Genomic DNA, 16,852 nt, shown 5'->3' with positions numbered 1-16,852 from the left:
AAAGGACCATTATTCGTTCATATTTATTTGTTTCATGAGCTTTTTCAGCCTTTTCGGGATCCATGAAATATTAAATTTGAATGTTACAAAAAATACGGAAGTGGGGAAGATCACGACGTAGCATCTGTCTCTAGGTGTAACCGATCCTCTATATCCGATTGATTAAACAAATCACCGACCGATCCAAAACGAGAGAGAGAGAGAGAATTGTCAACACGTTAATCCTCTTATAAACCCGAGAGTCAAACTCACAACAAACTGTTATATTCTCTGCAGAAACTCCCACAAAAACAATTACATCTCCTCCTCCCCAGTTTTCTCTTCTTTTTTTTTTTTCTCTGGATCATCCTGATTCTTCAGATCAACTTCAACTTGGATCTCTCGTCTCAGGTTTGTTGTATGTACACATTTCAATGCATTTTTCAGAGAATTTCAGATCTCATTTGACATCATCATTCTTTGCTTTATCCATCTCATTTCACATTTCAATCCGATCATCGTCGATTTTTTTTTGTTTTCGACGTTGTAATGTCTAAAAAGAGAGATGAAAAGACTTGGTATTATTCTTTAATTAAATAATTGACAAAGATAAGGACGTGCTCATACGTTACTTCATAATGCTTACTTGTGTCGTGTTACTGTCTGCACAAGTTGATTATTATTTTAACTTTGTATTGTTTCTTACAGTATATAATTAGATAATCATGAAAATTTTGTGATGCTCATGAATGAACGAAATGAAATGTTTGTTTGTCAATGTGGAAACATGTGTTGCTGTCACGAGTTATTACCAGGCTACAATAATGTCGACATTTGAGTCGGTGGTCATGTTCTCTTGCCTTGCTTCTCAAGACTTCATCAAATCTGTTATTATTATTATTATTTTTAAAATGATTGGCTAAATTTACTAAGAATACATTTTCTTAGTTGTTGTTTTGTTAAATCTTGAGAACTTCAACTTCATTTAATTAGTCTCTCTTCAGAGTTTTATTTTCAGGATTAGAAGAAGATGAAAAGATCTGAGAGGCCAAGAACTTCAACTACCTCTCAGCCAAGAAACAGTTCCACTTTGGCAAAGAAAGATCAGAAACAGCGCCCTGGCACCAGTAAAGGGAAACCGCTGAATGCTGCTCAGCTTGTTTCAAGAGTGTTGGATGCAACTGCTTCTGATCCTTCTACACTCACTCTAAATGATTCCACAACTGGATCCGAGTCTTCTGAAGTCTATGAAAACGTGAACCTTCATTACATGGACGATGCCAACGAGAAGCCAAGAAATGATGAGACTCTCATGGATTACAATGACGAATCAGGTACCGAGACAAACAATGATGGTTCCGTCTCTTCTTCTCAAGGAGGTGATGTGTTTTCCCTTGAAGATAAGAAGAAGTCAGAAAGGCCATCTAGGGTTCCCAAAAGCAGAAGCTCTCAGGATATAATACCCTTAGCATCAAAGGGAAGAGCCAATGCCGGTTCGGTTAGATCTCGATCCAACACCTTCCACGGCATTACAAGAAAGACCGTTAGATCCAGTAAGAGTCAGGCAAAAGATTTGTCTGATCTCTCCTCTTATAGAAGCAGCTCTGAGAACAAGAAGACTTTCTCTCCTGAAAGGGTTGATGACACTCCTTTTGAGGATGCAAAAGAAGATGACAAGTTTGAAGATGCGTTGAATAATAACACTGAAAGTGACAATGACAATGAAGCACCTGTGGACAAGGAAGACAAAAGAAATGAAGTCTTGACTCAAAAGATTGGGACGTTCGAGTCTCGAATAGAGCAACTTGAGGAAGAGCTGAGAGAGGTGGCTACTCTTGAGATGTCGCTATATTCTGTGTTTCCAGAGCACGGGAGCTCAGAACACGAGCTTCACAGACCTGCAAGAGACCTTTCTAGACTCTACGCGCTTGCTAGAAAGAATCAGAGTGAATACAAGTTAATCTCAGTAGCCAAAAACATTGCATCTGGTCTTTACTTGGTGTTGAAGTCATGTGGAAGTGATGTACCAAGGTAATCAAATTACATGTTCATTCTTCTTTATATATATATGTGTTTCCTTATCATGTTGCTTTGCTCAGGTTAACTTTCTGGTTGTCCAACACTGTCATGTTGAGAGAGATTATTTCATATGAGTTTGGTAGCACAAATATAAATGGATCTAACCGGCTTGAAGAAGATTGGACAGATGTTAGAACTCTGATAGGTGCACTAAGAAGAGTTGAATCATGTTTATTCACAAAAACTGTTGGTTCCATATGGTCACAGGTAAAAACTCAAAAAGCCATATTAAATAGCTTTAGGTGCAGATATTAAATAGCTTTATATTCCCACTCTTTGTTTTAGGTGATGATGGTTCATATGAGACCTCAAGGAGTAGGCTCAACAAAGGCTGAGATGATGGGGAATTTTTCAGAGCCAGCAACATGTGACAGGTTACAAGAGAGCTTTTCAGTAAACCTATGGAGAAAAGCTTTTGAGGAGGCTCTTCAACGGCTCTGTCCTGTTCAAGAAGCATGTGGTTGTTTGCATGTGTTGACAAGAATGGTACATTAATTTATAACTTCTCTTCTTCCAGTGGAATGGTGTGCTGCTTTGTCCTACTGAAGTTAACTGACATGTTCTGTCTAACTAAAGGTTATGGAGCAATGCATTTCAAGACTTGATGTTGCTATGTCCAATGCTATTCTCCGTGAGTCGGCTCATCAGATACCAACTGATCCTGACTCTGATCCCATTTGTGACCCAAGAGTTCTCCCAATTCCAGCAGGCGTTTTGAGCTTTGAATCTGGCGTTAAACTAAAAAACACGGTATTCACATAATGAAGTTGTACATTACAAGCGCCATGAGCTATGTATGCTAGCTAACATAAAGTTTATATAGGTTGGCTTCTGGTCAAGATTGCTTACAGACATCTTTGAGATCGATGATGATCATTCTGCGGCAAGAGTAGATGAGACATTTAAGCCTTTCCACTTGCTCAATGAACTGAGCGATCTCCTTATGCTTCCAAAAGAAATGCTTGTAGACAGTTCCACCAGAGATGAGGTAATGTATGCTTATTAACACTGTGAAGCTGTGATTATAAATAGTCTCTTGGTTTCATATTTGTTTGTGTGTGTTTACAGGTCTGTCCATCAATTGGTCTGAGTTTAATAAAAAGAATCTTATGCAACTTCACCCCAGATGAGTTCTGTCCATACCCTGTCCCAGGAAGTGTTCTTGAGGAGCTCAACATGCAGGTTAATCTACTTCTTTCAGTCCTTTAATGATTAGATAAGAACTCTCGCTAAAACTATGTTGTTTTGTTTCTGTGTTTCCAGAGCATAACTGAGAGTAGAACCTCATCAGGAGGAGAGGCAACTAGAAACTTTCCTCGACAAGTCGATCCGGTTCAGTACTGTCTTCCTTCTAGTGCACAGTTGACAGATATGGTTTCAGAGTTCAGTGACAACCTTAAGGTTTCCATGATACAAAACATAGCATACAACAATGAAGAGGTAGAAATATCAAGATCTCCTCCATACTACAAAATCATCAAAGGAGTTGAAGAAAAAGACAACCTTAGTTTCTCTCCCACAAACGAAAGATACAGACTCCTTGGAGAAATCTAAAACCAAAAGCTCATCATAAGATGTACATTCACACACACACTCCACAAACAAAACATAAAATCTTCATTCTTTATAGTAAAAAAAACTAGAGCGAATAAAATGGTTTCTTTCTCTCCTTATTGTTTATGCGGAAACTGAGCCTATTATACCCTCAAGCGCTTTGATAACTTGAAGCAGTGAAGGCCGTTTCTCTGCTGCAACGGCGATGCAATCGAGAGCAATGTCTAAGGTCTTCAGCATGTCTGATTGGCAAGAGCTGGACATTATCTTTTGATCAAGAACTTGAGCAGCTCCATTCGTCAGGTTTATCTTCCTCCTCACCTGCTTCACTATGTCAAGGGACTCTCCTTCTTCTGCTCTTTGCCCCGTTACAAGTTCTAATAGCACAACTCCAAAACTGTAAACATCCATTTCTTCTGTTGCTTTCTTGCTGTAATTGTTTTCTGAATACAATCAAAGAAAAAAAAAACACAATCATTAGTACTCTACAGACACACACACAGTCAGTATGATCACTTGACAGTTGACACTGTACCTGGTGCAGTATAGCAGGAGTAGTAGGTCTGAAACGCAGCTTCTCCAACGATATGGTCAAGAGCAAAATCACTAATCTTGGGTTCAAAATCTTTATCCAAGAGAATGTTTCTCGACTTAAGATTCCTGTGGAGTAAGTGTGGAACATAGTCTTTGCTAATGTAAGCCAACGCTTGAGCAACACCTAACGCTATCTTCAATCTAACCCCCCACTGCAGCTGATCACCACCACCGCCAGGGTTTGATAGCGTATCGTACAAGCTACCGTTTTGCGTGTGCTCGTATATCAAGAAGATCAGCTCGTCTGTGAAACAAAAGCCAAGAACTCGAATAACGTTCTTGTGCCGTATCTTGGCTATGGTTCTCACTTCAGCTTTGAGGGCTTTTGATGTTAGATTCCTGGAGTTCACTAGCTTCCTCACAGCTATTGACTCCCCAGTAGATAAACTGAGGACGTATAGGTCGGAAGGGGAGCTTTCATTCACCGCTTTCATCAGCTCCTGCTCGGTTAACCTCAGAGGGTAATAAAACTCCGACCTCCAAGGACTCTTACACTGAGCTTTCTTTTTATAGTATCGATACGAGATGAAGAGGGAAGCTGCGAGAGCAAGTGCTAAACATATCAGAAGCAACAACAAAGCTATACGGAAGCTAGACCGGCCCGAGGAGCAAGAGGAGCGAGGCAAACCGGGGCCGCAAAGCCCCGGATTGCCTTGCAGGAAGGAAGCGGGCAAGCCGGAGACAAGAGAGGGAGGCACCTCGCCTGATAACTTATTGTAGGACACGTTGAAGAGAGCGAGCTTCAGGCTCTGCAGCTCTCGAGGGATCAAACCAGTAAGCTTATTAGCAGACAGATCAAGGTATGTCAGAACGTGTAACTCAGCGAGTGATTTTGGTATCTCTCCGGTAAAACCATTCCCTGCAAGAGACAAAGAGACAAGCTTCTTGCAGTTCTTGATCTCAGGGATCTTCCCTGAGAGAGTGTTGTGAGAGATGTTAACAATGCTGAGGGAAGGCGAGTCGCAGAAGTTTGTTGGTAACTCTCCATCAAACTTGTTTTCAGAAGCGGAGAACTTATACAAGTTCTTGATAAGGCCAAGACCGTGTGGGATCTCACCAGATAACAAGTTGTTATCTATCTCAACTTGCTCTAGTGAAGAAGCCATAGAGATAGACTCAGGAACTTGACCTGTGAATCTATTATCACCCGCTCTAATAATCTTAATCCTCGGTGATGACCACAACTTAACCGGGAACTCACCAGAGAATCCGTTCTCCTGCACTTGAAACCTCTCGAGACTAATACACTCACCAATAGAGCTAGGCAACGAACCTTCAAACGCATTAGAATGGAGAGAGAGGCTAACAAGGCTCTTCCCGCTGCACAAGCCGCCAGGGAAAGAGCCGGTTAGCTTGTTCTGAGATACATCAAGAGAGACCAAGCTCTTAAGAGAAGAAGTGCCTAAAGAACCGGTGAGGTTGTTGAGACACAAGTCCAATACTTTTAAGCTCGTCAAACCGGCAAACGAAGTTGGGATCCTTCCCTGGAAGCCTGACCTGTGGAGGAGAAGGTGCTCAAGCTTGTCTAGCTTCCCAATAGAAGAAGGGATCTCGCTGACTAAATAACTGTTCTCAGACAAATCAAGAACAAGAAGCTCGCTTAGCTTCCCTATTACATTAGGGACGAGACCGGTTAACAGATTACTCCCCAAGTTAAGAACTTGGAGATTGAGTAGCGACCCTAACCCTTCTGGAAGCTTACCCTCCACGTGGTTACTGCTCAAGTCAAGAACTTTCAACGCGGTGAACTCAGATATCTGATCAGGGATCGTTCCCCAGATGAGATTGGTGCTGAGGTTGAGAGTATCTAAGGTGAGACACGCGGAGAGGTGAAGCGGGATGGGCTGGTTGAAGTAGTTTTGAGAGAGGTCGAGGTGAGTGAGGTAAGGGAGGTTGCAGACAGAGTCGGAGATTTCGCCGGAGAGGTTTAGGCTTTGGAGGTTGATGGAAGAGACGTAGAGAGAAGGAGCTCTGGTGCAAGTGATGCCGGTCCAGTTACAGTGGTGTGAAGAAGAGGTGTTGGACCAGGCTGAGAGAGAGTTCTTTGGATCGTCGATGGAGGATTTGAATCTGAGGAGGGAAGTGAGTTCGACGTCTTCCGTGAAAGAGAAGGTTGTGAGGAAGAAGCAGGAGAGAGCCAATGAGATTGAGAACTGGTGGTTGAATCTGGTGGTGGCCATTAAAGAGAATGAAGAAGATCTGCTGAGAGAGTGATTGGAGTGTGAGTGAGGGAGTGAGAGTGAGAATTAAAAGCATTATTGATGAGTAAAGAGAGAGAGAGTGTAATCATTTTTCGAATAAGACAACAGTTGTAATAAACTTTCTTTTTGTCAACAAATGCATTAATAAAAAGTTTGTCCACGTGGCGTAGTGTGTCTCTCACGAGTTTGAGATTCTTTTCGAGTTTGCAACCTTCTAGCTGAGGTAGAGTCTTTTGCCACGCTGACTTTTACCTACTTGTACCACTTACAAAACCTGAGAACACGGTTTTAGCTTTTTAGCTTTTTTCATAACAGTTCAGTCCTTTTTATAAGCTTCTGGCTAAGGTAGAGTCTCTTGCCATGCTGACTTTTACCTACTTGTACCACTTACATAACCTGAGAACAAGCTTTTAGCTTTTAGTTTTTTTTAATCAATTCGATCCTTTTTTTTTATAAACATTAAATCTTTTCAATTAATCTTACTATTAAATTGGATTTTTCTGATCGGCTTATCTGAATGGTCGAAGGAAAGCAATGACGTATAATCTACTTTGGATTCATAATTTTTAAATAATAAAACAAGGGTGGTTTTTGTAATTATAAGAGAGTGGAGTTAGTTATTGTAAAATAGAAAACACAGGGGGTTTAAAATGAAAATTTCGGTTAAATTCATCAAAGGGGCTCTTTCGAGTAGGAACTGGTAGAGATTATTTCTTAGGACAAAACGTGTCGGAGATTGGACATTCGGATCCTCTCTCTCTCTCTCTGTTTCAAATCCGATTTCAAAAGCCAACCTTTTTTTCACAGTGGACTTCCTCTGCAGCACACAAAAAGGTTTCCAAGGTGTGACCTTTCTTCCTCAAAAGCAAGTTCCTTTTTTTCTAGGGTTTTCTTGTCAGTCATTTAGAAGCTACTCTCTAAAATTTTGGCGTGTTCTGCTTAACCTAGTTGACTTTCAGAACCTTCAGCTTCATTTTTTTGGATGTACCACTGGTTCTGTTTCAGAGAGTTAGATGAGATGGTTAGGTGGGTAATTTCTTGGCTTGTGAAAGCTACTCGCTTTATAGGAGACAAATAGGATTTGATTTTATCGCTCTGCTCAACGAATTGCCTTAAAAGGTAGTCTTTTTTTAAGGAGTACATGGGGTAACTCAGGGTGCTACACAGAGGGTTTAGCTGAAACAGAAGCATCCATTATACCAGAGAATGTTTTTTCTTTTGACCTTTTAGTCCATAACTGTTAACATATTAGAATCTTTTTTTTTTTAGCAGTGTCTTCTTCATACAGTTTTAAATCTGTGCACACAAGAGAGGCCGCCACAAGTGGATATTGTCTTTGGCCAGCAAGTGTTAGTAATATGGCTGATATGAGTCCACTAACCGATGTCTCAACAGATGGAGACAGAGATCTTGGGGTTAGCTCATAACCTCTGAAAATATTACTCTCATTTTATGTTCTTCAGTGTAAAGTAAATTGTTATGTTTGTTAAATTTAATGCAGTCTGAGGGAGCACTAGTGAACACTGCTGCTTCTGATTCTAGTGAACGATCCAAGAACAAGTTGGATCAAAAGGTGATATCTATAGATTTCAAAAGCCATTTTTATTGAGCCAACGTTATAATCTTTTTATTTTGAATCCATAGACCGTTCGTAGGCTTGCTCAAAACCGCGAGGCAGCTAGGAAAAGCAGACTGAGGAAGAAGGTAATAATAATACCTTTCATTGGTTCTTTCTTTCTTGGCTTTTCTGAAACGGTGCAGCACCCTTTAAGTACTCTTAATTGTTCCATCCATAGGCTTATGTTCAGCAGCTGGAGAACAGCCGCTTGAAGCTTACACAGCTTGAGCAGGAGCTTCAAAGAGCAAGACAACAGGTTCCAATTCATTTTCTAATTTCTTTTTTTTTATATATTGTTAATTTTTTGTGATTCTGTATTCATAAATGGATGTTTTTATTTTATTCTAGGGTGTCTTCATTTCAAGCTCAGGAGACCAAGCCCATTCAACTGGTGGAAATGGTTGGTTTATTCTCAATCAGTTATCTTATTGGTTTAATGTTTGGCTTGTGATATGTATTAACTTTTTTATCTTCTAGGCGCTTTGGCGTTTGATGCTGAATACTCAAGGTGGCTAGAAGAAAAGAACAAGAGAATGAACGAGCTGAGGTCTGCTCTAAACGCGCATGCAGGCGATGGTGAGCTTCTAATAATAGTAGACGGTGTGATGGCTCACTACGAGGAACTTTTCAGGATAAAGAGCAACGCAGCTAAGAACGATGTCTTTCACTTACTTTACGGTATGTGGAAAACACCGGCTGAGAGATGTTTCTTGTGGCTTGGTGGCTTCCGCTCATCCGAAATTCTCAAGGTCAGTTCAGTTCCCAAACTCCCATTTGTCTTCTTCATCTGTTTCAGTAATAATAATAATAATAATGTTTGTGCAAAAACAGCTTCTGGTGAATCAGTTGGAGCCAATGACAGAGAGACAAGTGATGGGGATAAACAGCTTGCAAGAGACGTCACAGCAGGCAGAAGATGCTTTGTCACAAGGGATGGAGAGCTTACAACAGTCGTTAGCTGATACTTTATCTAGCGGGACACTTGGTTCAAGCTCATCAGGGAATGTCGCTAGCTACATGGGTCAGATGGCCATGGCGATGGGGAAGTTAGGTACCCTTGAAGGATTTATCCGCCAGGTACAACAAAAAAATCTGACATTATTGTGTTATTTAATATGTAAATGACTTAAGAAGAGAATGTTCACTTTGGTTGGTGGTGGTGGCAGGCTGATAATTTGAGACTGCAAACATTGCAACAGATGATAAGAGTATTAACAACGAGACAGTCAGCGCGTGCTTTACTTGCGATTCATGATTACTCCTCGAGGCTACGAGCTCTCAGCTCTTTATGGCTTGCTCGGCCTAGAGAGTGACACTTGTACTTTTGGTCACTCTCTCAGTCAGCTGTACAAAATTCATATGGACACACAAACAAGGAGAGACTATTTACATTAACTTTGTTAGATTCGTGTCTTGGCAATCCATAAACGAATAAGAGTTTTTTTTCTTGTCTGTAAGGTTTCTAAATGGTTGGTAGTGATTGATGTTGTTTAATTAGCTGTAGAGGTTTCTTTTCTGTAGCATTTTGGAAGCCTCAAAGTGTATACATGCATATCTTTTATAATTAGAATTACTACCAATGTAATGTATTTGAGTCTTTATTGTAAAAGACAACTAAAATTGTTCAAAGAATTGTGATTAAAGTTGTTAAAAACGAAGGGGTATATAACTAAAATCATTTAGATTATTACATGTCAACTATTTCTAGTGGAACATCTTTCATAATCTCTGAAGAGAGAGTTCACCAAAAGACCCAAAAAGAAAAGAGGTGAGTAAGAAAAAGAAATTAGCAAATAGAGATGAGATATGCATTAGCTTCTCATATTTCCATATATTAGCAAATAAACATTTCCATTATTTATTTAGTTTTAAGACACAACAACAAACATGAACCAAGCTTGACCAAAACCACAAGAACTAGAAATATAAAATGAGCATGCAAAGACACAACAACTTTATTTCAAGACAACATTAGTTAATTTAATTATTCGACAGCTACTTCATTAGGCATTGTCTGCACCACCAGATTTGCTGCTCTCTCCATCACGTTTCTTCATGTCTTCATTGTCATCAGATGGGAGGGAAGAAGGTCCACCTTCAGGTGCAACATGATCTGAAGCGTTTGGGATGTCATCCCCAAGAATTGGCTCGTTGACACTTGTAGAAGGATGTGATCGCCTACCTATCTCTCTCTCAAACCATGCAATCTTCTCACTTGTATATGATTTTAAATCACGAACCTCGGTTTGAGAAAGGTCATCAAGGCTACGACAACCATCTTCGAGATCGAGAATGAGATTATCCATCTCCAACTCCTTAACTACCTTTCGTTTATGGTCTAGCTCCTACTTCCTATTCTTGATTTTGGCCTTGAGGATGTATGACTCTACATCCACAGTTGTTCTTGCCATGGCCATCGCTTTTAGTTCTTTCATTAACTCCGTAACTACCTTCCGCATTTGGTCTAGTTCCTTCTGATCCATCTTTTATGATTTTGGGTCTTGAGAATGAGGTATGAGTATGACTCTAGATCTTCAATTTTTCTTTTGTTTTGTGATGTTGAAATTTAGACAACCACTTGTAATCTTATATACAGAGAGAGTTGAGAGGATGAGATAAGGACACAAAAACTGAAGTTTCTTGAGTTGTAGTGTGTGAACTACTGTCAAACGTGTGTTAACTACTAGAAAATGAACCTAAAAGTCAAAATATCGGAGAATGACGGTTGCGTGCTAACAAAGATTGGCCACCAGACAATTAACACAGTTAACTTACCACTTAGGTGTTAATATTCACCTAACTTTTAAAGATTCATTCACCGAGTCACTAACCTCTTTTTCCGTAGTTTAATTCACTGAGTCAAAATATATAAGATTACTTGTTGCAGGAAATTTTGGCTTTGATTAGCTTAAACAGAAGCAGCCACTATTACTAGAGTCTTTTTTTTTTCTTTGACCTTATAGTCCATAACTGAATACTAAGTTGCCATTTTAGATTTTTCTTTTTTGACTTGTATTAATTTGTGGCAGTGTCTTCAGATTGCAAATTTTCATTCTATCACGCCCACATCGAAAATATGAAAGAGAATTAAGTAATATACTAAGGGAGGTCGACACAAAAGAAACCATCCATCAAGCTTTTGTTGTATTTTATTTCATAAATTTTTTATGTACAGAATCTCAAACTACATGAATACAGTGTGTGTGTGTGTGTGTATTCCTACATCCACTAAGCTCCACTTTTCTGATTTACGAGTGCATAACCAACTTTTTTGCAACGAGACGGACTCCAGCTTTCTGCTGATAATCATACGGTTCCAGAGACAGGAACGCATCCACAACACTTCCCTGCTTCAGCAATGATTCAAGCTCCTCTGCGCTCGGGTTGCTGAAGATTAGCTTCTGAGTATCTCCACCGGACTCTCTCTGGTGCACCTCTATTGCATACCGAGCTGCATCTCCACTTATCTCCGTCGGTATACTGCAAGAAACTAATCAGTGAGTAACTATAGCAAGAAACTAAAAAGGGAGAGGTTAACTTAACTTACTGTATCCTTGCGTTAGGACAGTTTACAAACCCCTTCACTGGACTCACCACCGTGTTCCAGTCAGAAGAGGAACCTGAATCAACAGACACTTTCTGCGCACTGCTGTCACAAGCTTCGAGTATACTGCACAGCCTTGAGTTCAGATCAACAACAAAGTTTAATCTCCTCCTCCCAGAATTGTCTAGAAACTTCCCGCTGATTCCAAACCTTATTTTCAGACAAGAACAGTAGAGCTGCAGAGGGGAGGAGTCGCCGTGGAGGAGCTTTAGTCTCATTAGTTGGCTTCCGTGATAAAACGGGACAAGAACCGCTCTGATGTTTGAAAGAGATATCGCATCAGGGGACAAGAATCCTTCATGGTCACTTGTATTTGCGGAGACAACAACAGTATCAGATGGCTGATTCTCTTCTTCTTCTTCTTCCATGAGAGTGTCTAACTGAAGATTGTTGTCTGAAGCCATTTCATTCCTCAAGAAGCTCATGTTAAACGGGTCTGGCTGAGCTACACTGTTCTCACCAATGGAAGGTAGGCTAAAAGGGGTTATCACAGTATTGTCCACGCCAGAAGAAGATGCTCTGAGATGTCTCCTTAAGCTAGTAGTTTCTGAAGGAGATACTGACTCATCTAAAAGTTCATCTGGGAGACTAGACTCCTGAGAAATATATAAGCATTACCTCTGATTAAATCCAATTTTTTTTATAAAAAAATTGCTTGCAAGGAGAGAGAGTAATAAAGAGAACATTACCAAGAACAAGACAGTGGCACAATATTTGAGAACCTCAAGATTCATTCTAACATCATCAAGGCTCCTAAAAAAAGACAACAAAGAATCAGAGTTCAATAGCTTTTGATAGTTTGTGGGAAAGAACTAAATCCCAAATGTTCAAGAAATCGCTAGGCGGCATTTAGACGTTTTACATGAGATTATTGAGCCTAGATCGATTTTTTTAGTGTCTAAACTGATTTTTTCAAAAATTGCTCAAAACATTTGTTTCGTTTAGGTCCGATTTGCCGATTAGGCGGAATCTTATGCAGCCTAAACCGATTTTTAGAACACTATGACATACCTATGAGTTTGCTTGCCAAGTCCGAAATAACTAGCCAAAGTTGCCATCTACAGAAACAAAATCACACATGATAAAGACTCCTTGAAACACATAAACCAAGAGTTCAAAAAAATCTATTATCCAACATTGTGATCTTGTATACCTTCATATCACCAGCTCTTCTACCAAACCTCTGAGTAAGCAAAGCCAACGAGTCGATGGCGCCTTTAGGCTCAGGAGGCTGACGACCAATCTCAGCAAAAGCTTCTCTGATCCTAGCACAATCAAACCTCAGTATGTTGTGCCCTGCCCATATCCTCCCTGCAACAGCAATATATAATAATACAAAAAAAAAGCTTTAATCTTTTGACATTTAAATCCAGAAAGATTAGCACTTTTTATGTATTTGTAATTCAAACCGTGGAGAATGTCGTAGACCGTATCAGCAATGTCAGAGAACAGAGGCGCCAAAACGACGTCGTTGCGGCTAATACCGTTACATCTAACGGATAAAGTGGATATGAGACTCAAGTCCGCGGGTTGGACCAGTGTCGTGTAACTCTGGAGCTCTGTGAGCTTCTTTGGACATACCAGGATTGACCCGAACTCTAGAATCGCGAAACGCTCGCCTCGCTTTGGAACTGTTGTCTCAACGTCGAAGAAGGCTATCTCGGATCTATCCATCAAAGAGTTGTTTTTTTTTACTTGAGTTGAGCGGTTAATGTTAAAAGCTTTAAACTTTTGTTTCTGAATAGGATCATCAATGGGATATGAGATTATATGAAGCTGAGGTTACTTTGACCACTTCGTTACGCAAAGTGAAAATAAAATTTACTTTTGAAATTGTGTTTTACAAAGAGTGCTTTGTACACATTCCTTGCCTCTTTTACATGTCTTTGTAAGCTGCAAGTAAGCCTTGTTCTGAGGTTTGTTCCAATCTTCTCTGCAAGAATCTTCACAAGATTAGAGACAGGAAACATACTGATTAAGATCTTGATTTTGAGATCGAATCATAAACAAACATGAGGAGAGGTAACTTTACGTCAACCTACCTTTTATGTTCTCACACAGCCACTGTCTCTGGTCTCTTGCTAGTTTTGATTCCTTTTATAGCTGCAAAGAGCAGACAACAATGTCAGAACATCACCACTCACAAAATCAAGTATAGTTCACTTTACAGGGAGGAGACAATGTGTAGAGATACCTTCGGCGTAGTCTTTGGCTCCAAAGACAGCTGATCCAGCCACTAAAGCATTTGCTCCAGCCTCAATAACCTTGTAAGCATTTTTGGGAGTGACTCCACCGTCGACTTCAATCCATGGGTTTACTCCCTGAAATAAACACCCAAGCCAATGGTTTCAGGAGAGAAGAAAGAAAGATTCTGGTTAGGTTTGCAAAATGAAGCTAAGTAGATAGATGTATTACCAGCTCCACACACATTCTTCTCAAGTCTGCTATTTTCTTCACTTGGCTTTCGATAAAGCTCTGCCCACCAAACCCAGGGTTCACAGACATTATCAAGACCAGATCAACCGCTGATGCAATAAGCAAAAAGAAAAATCCAATCAGAACAGTTTTTATCGATAGCTAAAGTGCATAATGTTCAGCATGTGCAGAAGCCTCACAGTCTAATACACATTCAATTGCACTCAACGGAGTGCCAGGATTAAGCACAACTCCAGCTTTAGCTCCCAAGCTTTTAATCTACACTCAATCAACAGCACGCTGTTTGATTAACTGAGTGTCTACAAGAAGCATTACACAGGTAAAAGAGATTCTTACTTGATTGACTGTACGGTGCAAATGGATGGTAGATGACTGCTCACAATGCACACTAACTATATCCGCACCTGCTTTGATGAAATCCGGCACTCTCTGCTCAGGCTCCACTATCATCTGACATAAGAGGGCATCTAAAAATTAACAGGTGAACTTTAGGAAACAGTAAAGCAAAAGGGAAGTATCAAGATTTACAAGATGAACATCCAGTGGAAGATCTGTCACAGGGCGCAGAGCGTCAACCACAAGCGGTCCAATAGTAATGTTGGGAACAAAACGACCGTCCATCACATCAACGTGAATCCAATCACAACCTGCTAACTCAACAGCTTTCACCTGATGGAAAGCCAAAAAACACAGGAATGTAAAAGCAGCAAAACTAGAGAAGCGTTTGGAAAGTGGTTAAACCAAACCTGCTCGCCCAATTTGGAGAAGTTTGCAGATAGGATTGATGGAGAGACAATGATATCGCTTTTGGAGAACTTATCGACCCGAGCTGAGGCCTTAACAACACCATGAGTGTTCCTTCTAAGAAAAAGTCATATAACAAAAGTTCAAGCATTTCCACAAACACTTGGGGTGCATTAATAAACTCTATAATAAACTCTCTCTCTGGGGTTTGAACTCAACCAATTCGGATCAAGATTCTAACTTTCGAGCAACCCATCATGTTACCTCGAGGAAGGAAACGAAGTGGGCTGATAAAGAATCGGCCTTTCCGGTCTCAGGCCAACCCCAGTGACCAACGAAGCAGCTAAGCTCGACATGTCCACTCGAATAGCTAATCTCTCACTATTGATTTGGTGGGTTGTGAGAGAAAGAAGTCAAACCTTCGATATCTCCGAGCCTCTTCTTCTTCCTTGGTCTCTCTTGACTCTCAAACAAGAGGAAAAAAAAAACAATAAAAAATCTCGACTTTTGTTCGGACAGAGGAGGTCTGAAGATCCGAGGAGACGCCACGTGTGACGTAGGGCTTGTGGGAGATGTGAGTAGCTTATCTCCAATGCTTGGCTCTCCATTGCTGACTTGTGCCTCTCAGTGGCTCCCAAGGGACTCTAATAGATATCGATTCAGATGAGTTCAGATTGTTTTAGCTTTAGGGTTACTTTGGTAATTAAACTTATTCGCGGTTCTTATGTCTCGGTACGACGTTTTCCGATACCAATTAGGAATCATGGTATCGTCAAACCGGGTTTGGTTTGGTTTGGTTTGGTTTGGTGTAGGATGTCAATTTGTTTTCAGATATTGCATAGTTTATTTTATTTTATTTTTGGCTCTAAATTGACTGATATGAATCATACGTTTCTGAATGTAGGGCTACGTATAATATCCATAGATTTTTATTTGATTCACTATTAGTTTTGATTTGAATTTTGAACCAAAAAATTCTGATATTTGTAGCTTTACTAAACAAAACAAATACCATGCAATATCCATAAGAAACGAAATAAATTACAAATGCTAATATTTTTAAAGAACGGATATCCGATCCGATATGTTATATGCGTATATATATATATATTCTATGGTTATTATATTTTACCTAAGTTTTAAATATTCTATCTATTAAATTTATTATATTAGGTATTAGAATTCTTAAAAGTAAAAAATGTTGTAATAAAGTATTATTATATTTTATATTATGTTTAGATATTTTATTTTATTTGTACGGATTAAATTAGATATCCGATTAAAATATAAAACACTGAGTATTCAGAACACCAAATATTCGGGTATCTATGCATTGAATCAGATCAGGTAATTAATTACTCGAAAAATACATCAGATCACAAATGCTTCCAAAATTTTAGTTATTCAATCTATGCCCATTCCTCACTGAAAATACTTTTTAAAAGTGAAATCAGTATTATTATTTTTCTCTGTCTATTACCATATGATAAAAAAATATGTATATTAATGCTATTATAAGTGATGATCAATCATAAGCTTGTATACACGGTTACGAATAATTTCGCAACACTAACTATTATAGATCTAATAAACTTAGGTCGATTTACCTCTCAATTTATAAATAGCTGCTTTTGCTATATGATTCTTTCACGCAAAACATCGAGCGACTTACTCCTTTTTCTGAACGTCTATTTCATTTTACCGTTCAGACAACAATCAACATCACATAGTAAAAACAAGAAGACAACATCTATAAAGATTCGGTTTTCGTTATCAGACAAACTTTTACCAGGTCAGCAAATAATTTTCGTGCTACTCATTGCTCATGACAAAAAGGTACATATAAAGCTTAATTCATTTCAACGTATATTCTACAAAATATTTATAGAATTTTTTCTGCAGATCATGAAATCTTTCTGAATAAAATTTCGACAATTTCTTTGTTGCATTTAGAAAGATGTTCTGTGGAATTGAAAAACCCAAGTTCAAATTTTATTGCACGAGAGATCTCCAACAGGAGATGAACGTTTCCAATCATATTTG

At 39.3% G+C, this 16,852-nt stretch overlaps 5 protein-coding genes across 15 annotated transcripts; 2 read left to right on the top strand and 3 right to left on the bottom strand.

Annotated features, from left to right (window-relative positions):
• Nucleotides 1-61: 61 nt before the first annotated feature.
• On the top strand, nt 62-4,089 carry LOC106419008. 2 transcript variants are annotated; one of them, XM_013859751.3, is made up of 8 exons: nt 62-390; nt 998-2,010; nt 2,079-2,265; nt 2,344-2,544; nt 2,635-2,808; nt 2,882-3,046; nt 3,127-3,240; nt 3,322-4,089. In XM_013859751.3, the coding sequence occupies exons 2-8, from the start codon at nt 1,010-1,012 to the stop codon at nt 3,610-3,612; spliced, it is 2,133 nt and encodes a 710-aa protein (XP_013715205.2). In that variant the 5' UTR covers nt 62-390; nt 998-1,009; the 3' UTR covers nt 3,613-4,089. The 2 variants fall into 2 exon arrangements, with proteins under 2 accessions (XP_013715205.2, XP_048598511.1); XM_048742554.1 differs by having other exon boundaries at nt 984-2,010.
• On the bottom strand, nt 3,479-6,550 carry LOC106419007 (probably inactive leucine-rich repeat receptor-like protein kinase At5g06940). The gene is made up of 2 exons (XM_013859750.3): nt 4,148-6,550; nt 3,479-4,055 (listed from the first exon to the last, which is right to left on the bottom strand). Exons 1-2 carry the CDS (start codon nt 6,384-6,386, stop codon nt 3,736-3,738), a joined length of 2,559 nt encoding a protein of 852 aa, XP_013715204.2. The 5' UTR covers nt 6,387-6,550; the 3' UTR covers nt 3,479-3,735.
• Nucleotides 6,551-7,071: 521 nt separating this feature from the next.
• On the top strand, nt 7,072-9,622 carry LOC106419049 (transcription factor TGA2). Of its 5 annotated transcripts, none has more exons than XM_013859798.3 (9): nt 7,072-7,241; nt 7,680-7,822; nt 7,909-7,980; nt 8,052-8,111; nt 8,204-8,281; nt 8,374-8,425; nt 8,503-8,774; nt 8,857-9,102; nt 9,192-9,622. In XM_013859798.3, exons 2-9 carry the CDS (start codon nt 7,766-7,768, stop codon nt 9,336-9,338), a joined length of 984 nt encoding a protein of 327 aa, XP_013715252.2. In that variant the 5' UTR covers nt 7,072-7,241; nt 7,680-7,765; the 3' UTR covers nt 9,339-9,622. The 5 variants fall into 5 exon arrangements, with proteins under 5 accessions (XP_013715252.2, XP_013715253.2, XP_013715251.2 ...); XM_013859799.3 differs by having other exon boundaries at nt 7,080-7,250; XM_013859797.3 differs by having other exon boundaries at nt 7,085-7,250; nt 7,696-7,822.
• A 1,530-nt stretch (nt 9,623-11,152) lies between these two features.
• LOC106419385 (protein NEN1-like) lies at nt 11,153-13,311 on the bottom strand. The gene is made up of 6 exons (XM_013860160.3): nt 13,039-13,311; nt 12,783-12,940; nt 12,641-12,687; nt 12,319-12,382; nt 11,573-12,225; nt 11,153-11,505 (listed from the first exon to the last, which is right to left on the bottom strand). The coding sequence occupies exons 1-6, from the start codon at nt 13,301-13,303 to the stop codon at nt 11,274-11,276; spliced, it is 1,419 nt and encodes a 472-aa protein (XP_013715614.3). The 5' UTR covers nt 13,304-13,311; the 3' UTR covers nt 11,153-11,273.
• A 117-nt stretch (nt 13,312-13,428) lies between these two features.
• Nucleotides 13,429-15,421, bottom strand: LOC106419386 (ribulose-5-phosphate-3-epimerase, chloroplastic). Of its 6 annotated transcripts, none has more exons than XM_048742549.1 (9): nt 15,074-15,421; nt 14,812-14,926; nt 14,594-14,734; nt 14,402-14,515; nt 14,245-14,323; nt 14,045-14,154; nt 13,824-13,950; nt 13,672-13,732; nt 13,429-13,572 (listed from the first exon to the last, which is right to left on the bottom strand). In XM_048742549.1, exons 1-8 carry the CDS (start codon nt 15,163-15,165, stop codon nt 13,683-13,685), a joined length of 828 nt encoding a protein of 275 aa, XP_048598506.1. In that variant the 5' UTR covers nt 15,166-15,421; the 3' UTR covers nt 13,429-13,572; nt 13,672-13,682. The 6 variants fall into 6 exon arrangements, with proteins under 6 accessions (XP_048598506.1, XP_048598505.1, XP_048598507.1 ...); XM_048742548.1 differs by having other exon boundaries at nt 13,429-13,562; XM_048742550.1 differs by having other exon boundaries at nt 13,429-13,557.
• Between the last annotated feature and the right edge of the window lie 1,431 nt (nt 15,422-16,852).

Source organism: Brassica napus, chromosome A10, assembly GCF_020379485.1.
Source record: "Brassica napus cultivar Da-Ae chromosome A10, Da-Ae, whole genome shotgun sequence".
Taxonomy (NCBI): domain Eukaryota; kingdom Viridiplantae; phylum Streptophyta; class Magnoliopsida; order Brassicales; family Brassicaceae; genus Brassica; species Brassica napus.
The sequence above is the reverse complement of the archived record's forward strand: the minus strand, read 5'-3'. Positions and strand labels throughout refer to the sequence as shown.

What these genes read in the sequence shown, in the direction of transcription:
- LOC106419049 (XM_013859798.3), top strand. Translation starts at nt 7,766, where the DNA reads ATGGCTGATATGAGTCCACTAACCGATGTCTCAACAGATGGAGACAGA. An exon ending in TTCAAAGAGCAAGACAACAG is followed by an intron (nt 8,282 to 8,373) that starts GTTCCAATTCAT and finishes ATTTTATTCTAG; the next exon opens with GGTGTCTTCATTTCAAGCTC. An exon ending in TTGAAGGATTTATCCGCCAG is followed by an intron (nt 9,103 to 9,191) that starts GTACAACAAAAA and finishes TGGTGGTGGCAG; the next exon opens with GCTGATAATTTGAGACTGCA.
- LOC106419007 (XM_013859750.3), bottom strand. Translation starts at nt 6,386, where the DNA reads ATGGCCACCACCAGATTCAACCACCAGTTCTCAATCTCATTGGCTCTC. An exon ending in CTCCTGCTATACTGCACCAG is followed by an intron (nt 4,056 to 4,147) that starts GTACAGTGTCAA and finishes GATTGTATTCAG; the next exon opens with AAAACAATTACAGCAAGAAA.
- LOC106419386 (XM_048742549.1), bottom strand. Translation starts at nt 15,165, where the DNA reads ATGTCGAGCTTAGCTGCTTCGTTGGTCACTGGGGTTGGCCTGAGACCG. An exon ending in ACTTCGTTTCCTTCCTCGAG is followed by an intron (nt 14,927 to 15,073) that starts GTAACATGATGG and finishes ACTTTTTCTTAG; the next exon opens with AAGGAACACTCATGGTGTTG. An exon ending in TCTCCAAATTGGGCGAGCAG is followed by an intron (nt 14,735 to 14,811) that starts GTTTGGTTTAAC and finishes GCTTTCCATCAG; the next exon opens with GTGAAAGCTGTTGAGTTAGC.
- LOC106419008 (XM_013859751.3), top strand. Translation starts at nt 1,010, where the DNA reads ATGAAAAGATCTGAGAGGCCAAGAACTTCAACTACCTCTCAGCCAAGA. An exon ending in TTGGTTCCATATGGTCACAG is followed by an intron (nt 2,266 to 2,343) that starts GTAAAAACTCAA and finishes TCTTTGTTTTAG; the next exon opens with GTGATGATGGTTCATATGAG. An exon ending in TGCATGTGTTGACAAGAATG is followed by an intron (nt 2,545 to 2,634) that starts GTACATTAATTT and finishes GTCTAACTAAAG; the next exon opens with GTTATGGAGCAATGCATTTC.
- LOC106419385 (XM_013860160.3), bottom strand. Translation starts at nt 13,303, where the DNA reads ATGGATAGATCCGAGATAGCCTTCTTCGACGTTGAGACAACAGTTCCA. An exon ending in GAAGAGCTGGTGATATGAAG is followed by an intron (nt 12,688 to 12,782) that starts GTATACAAGATC and finishes TTGTTTCTGTAG; the next exon opens with ATGGCAACTTTGGCTAGTTA. An exon ending in GTGCCACTGTCTTGTTCTTG is followed by an intron (nt 12,226 to 12,318) that starts GTAATGTTCTCT and finishes TATATTTCTCAG; the next exon opens with GAGTCTAGTCTCCCAGATGA.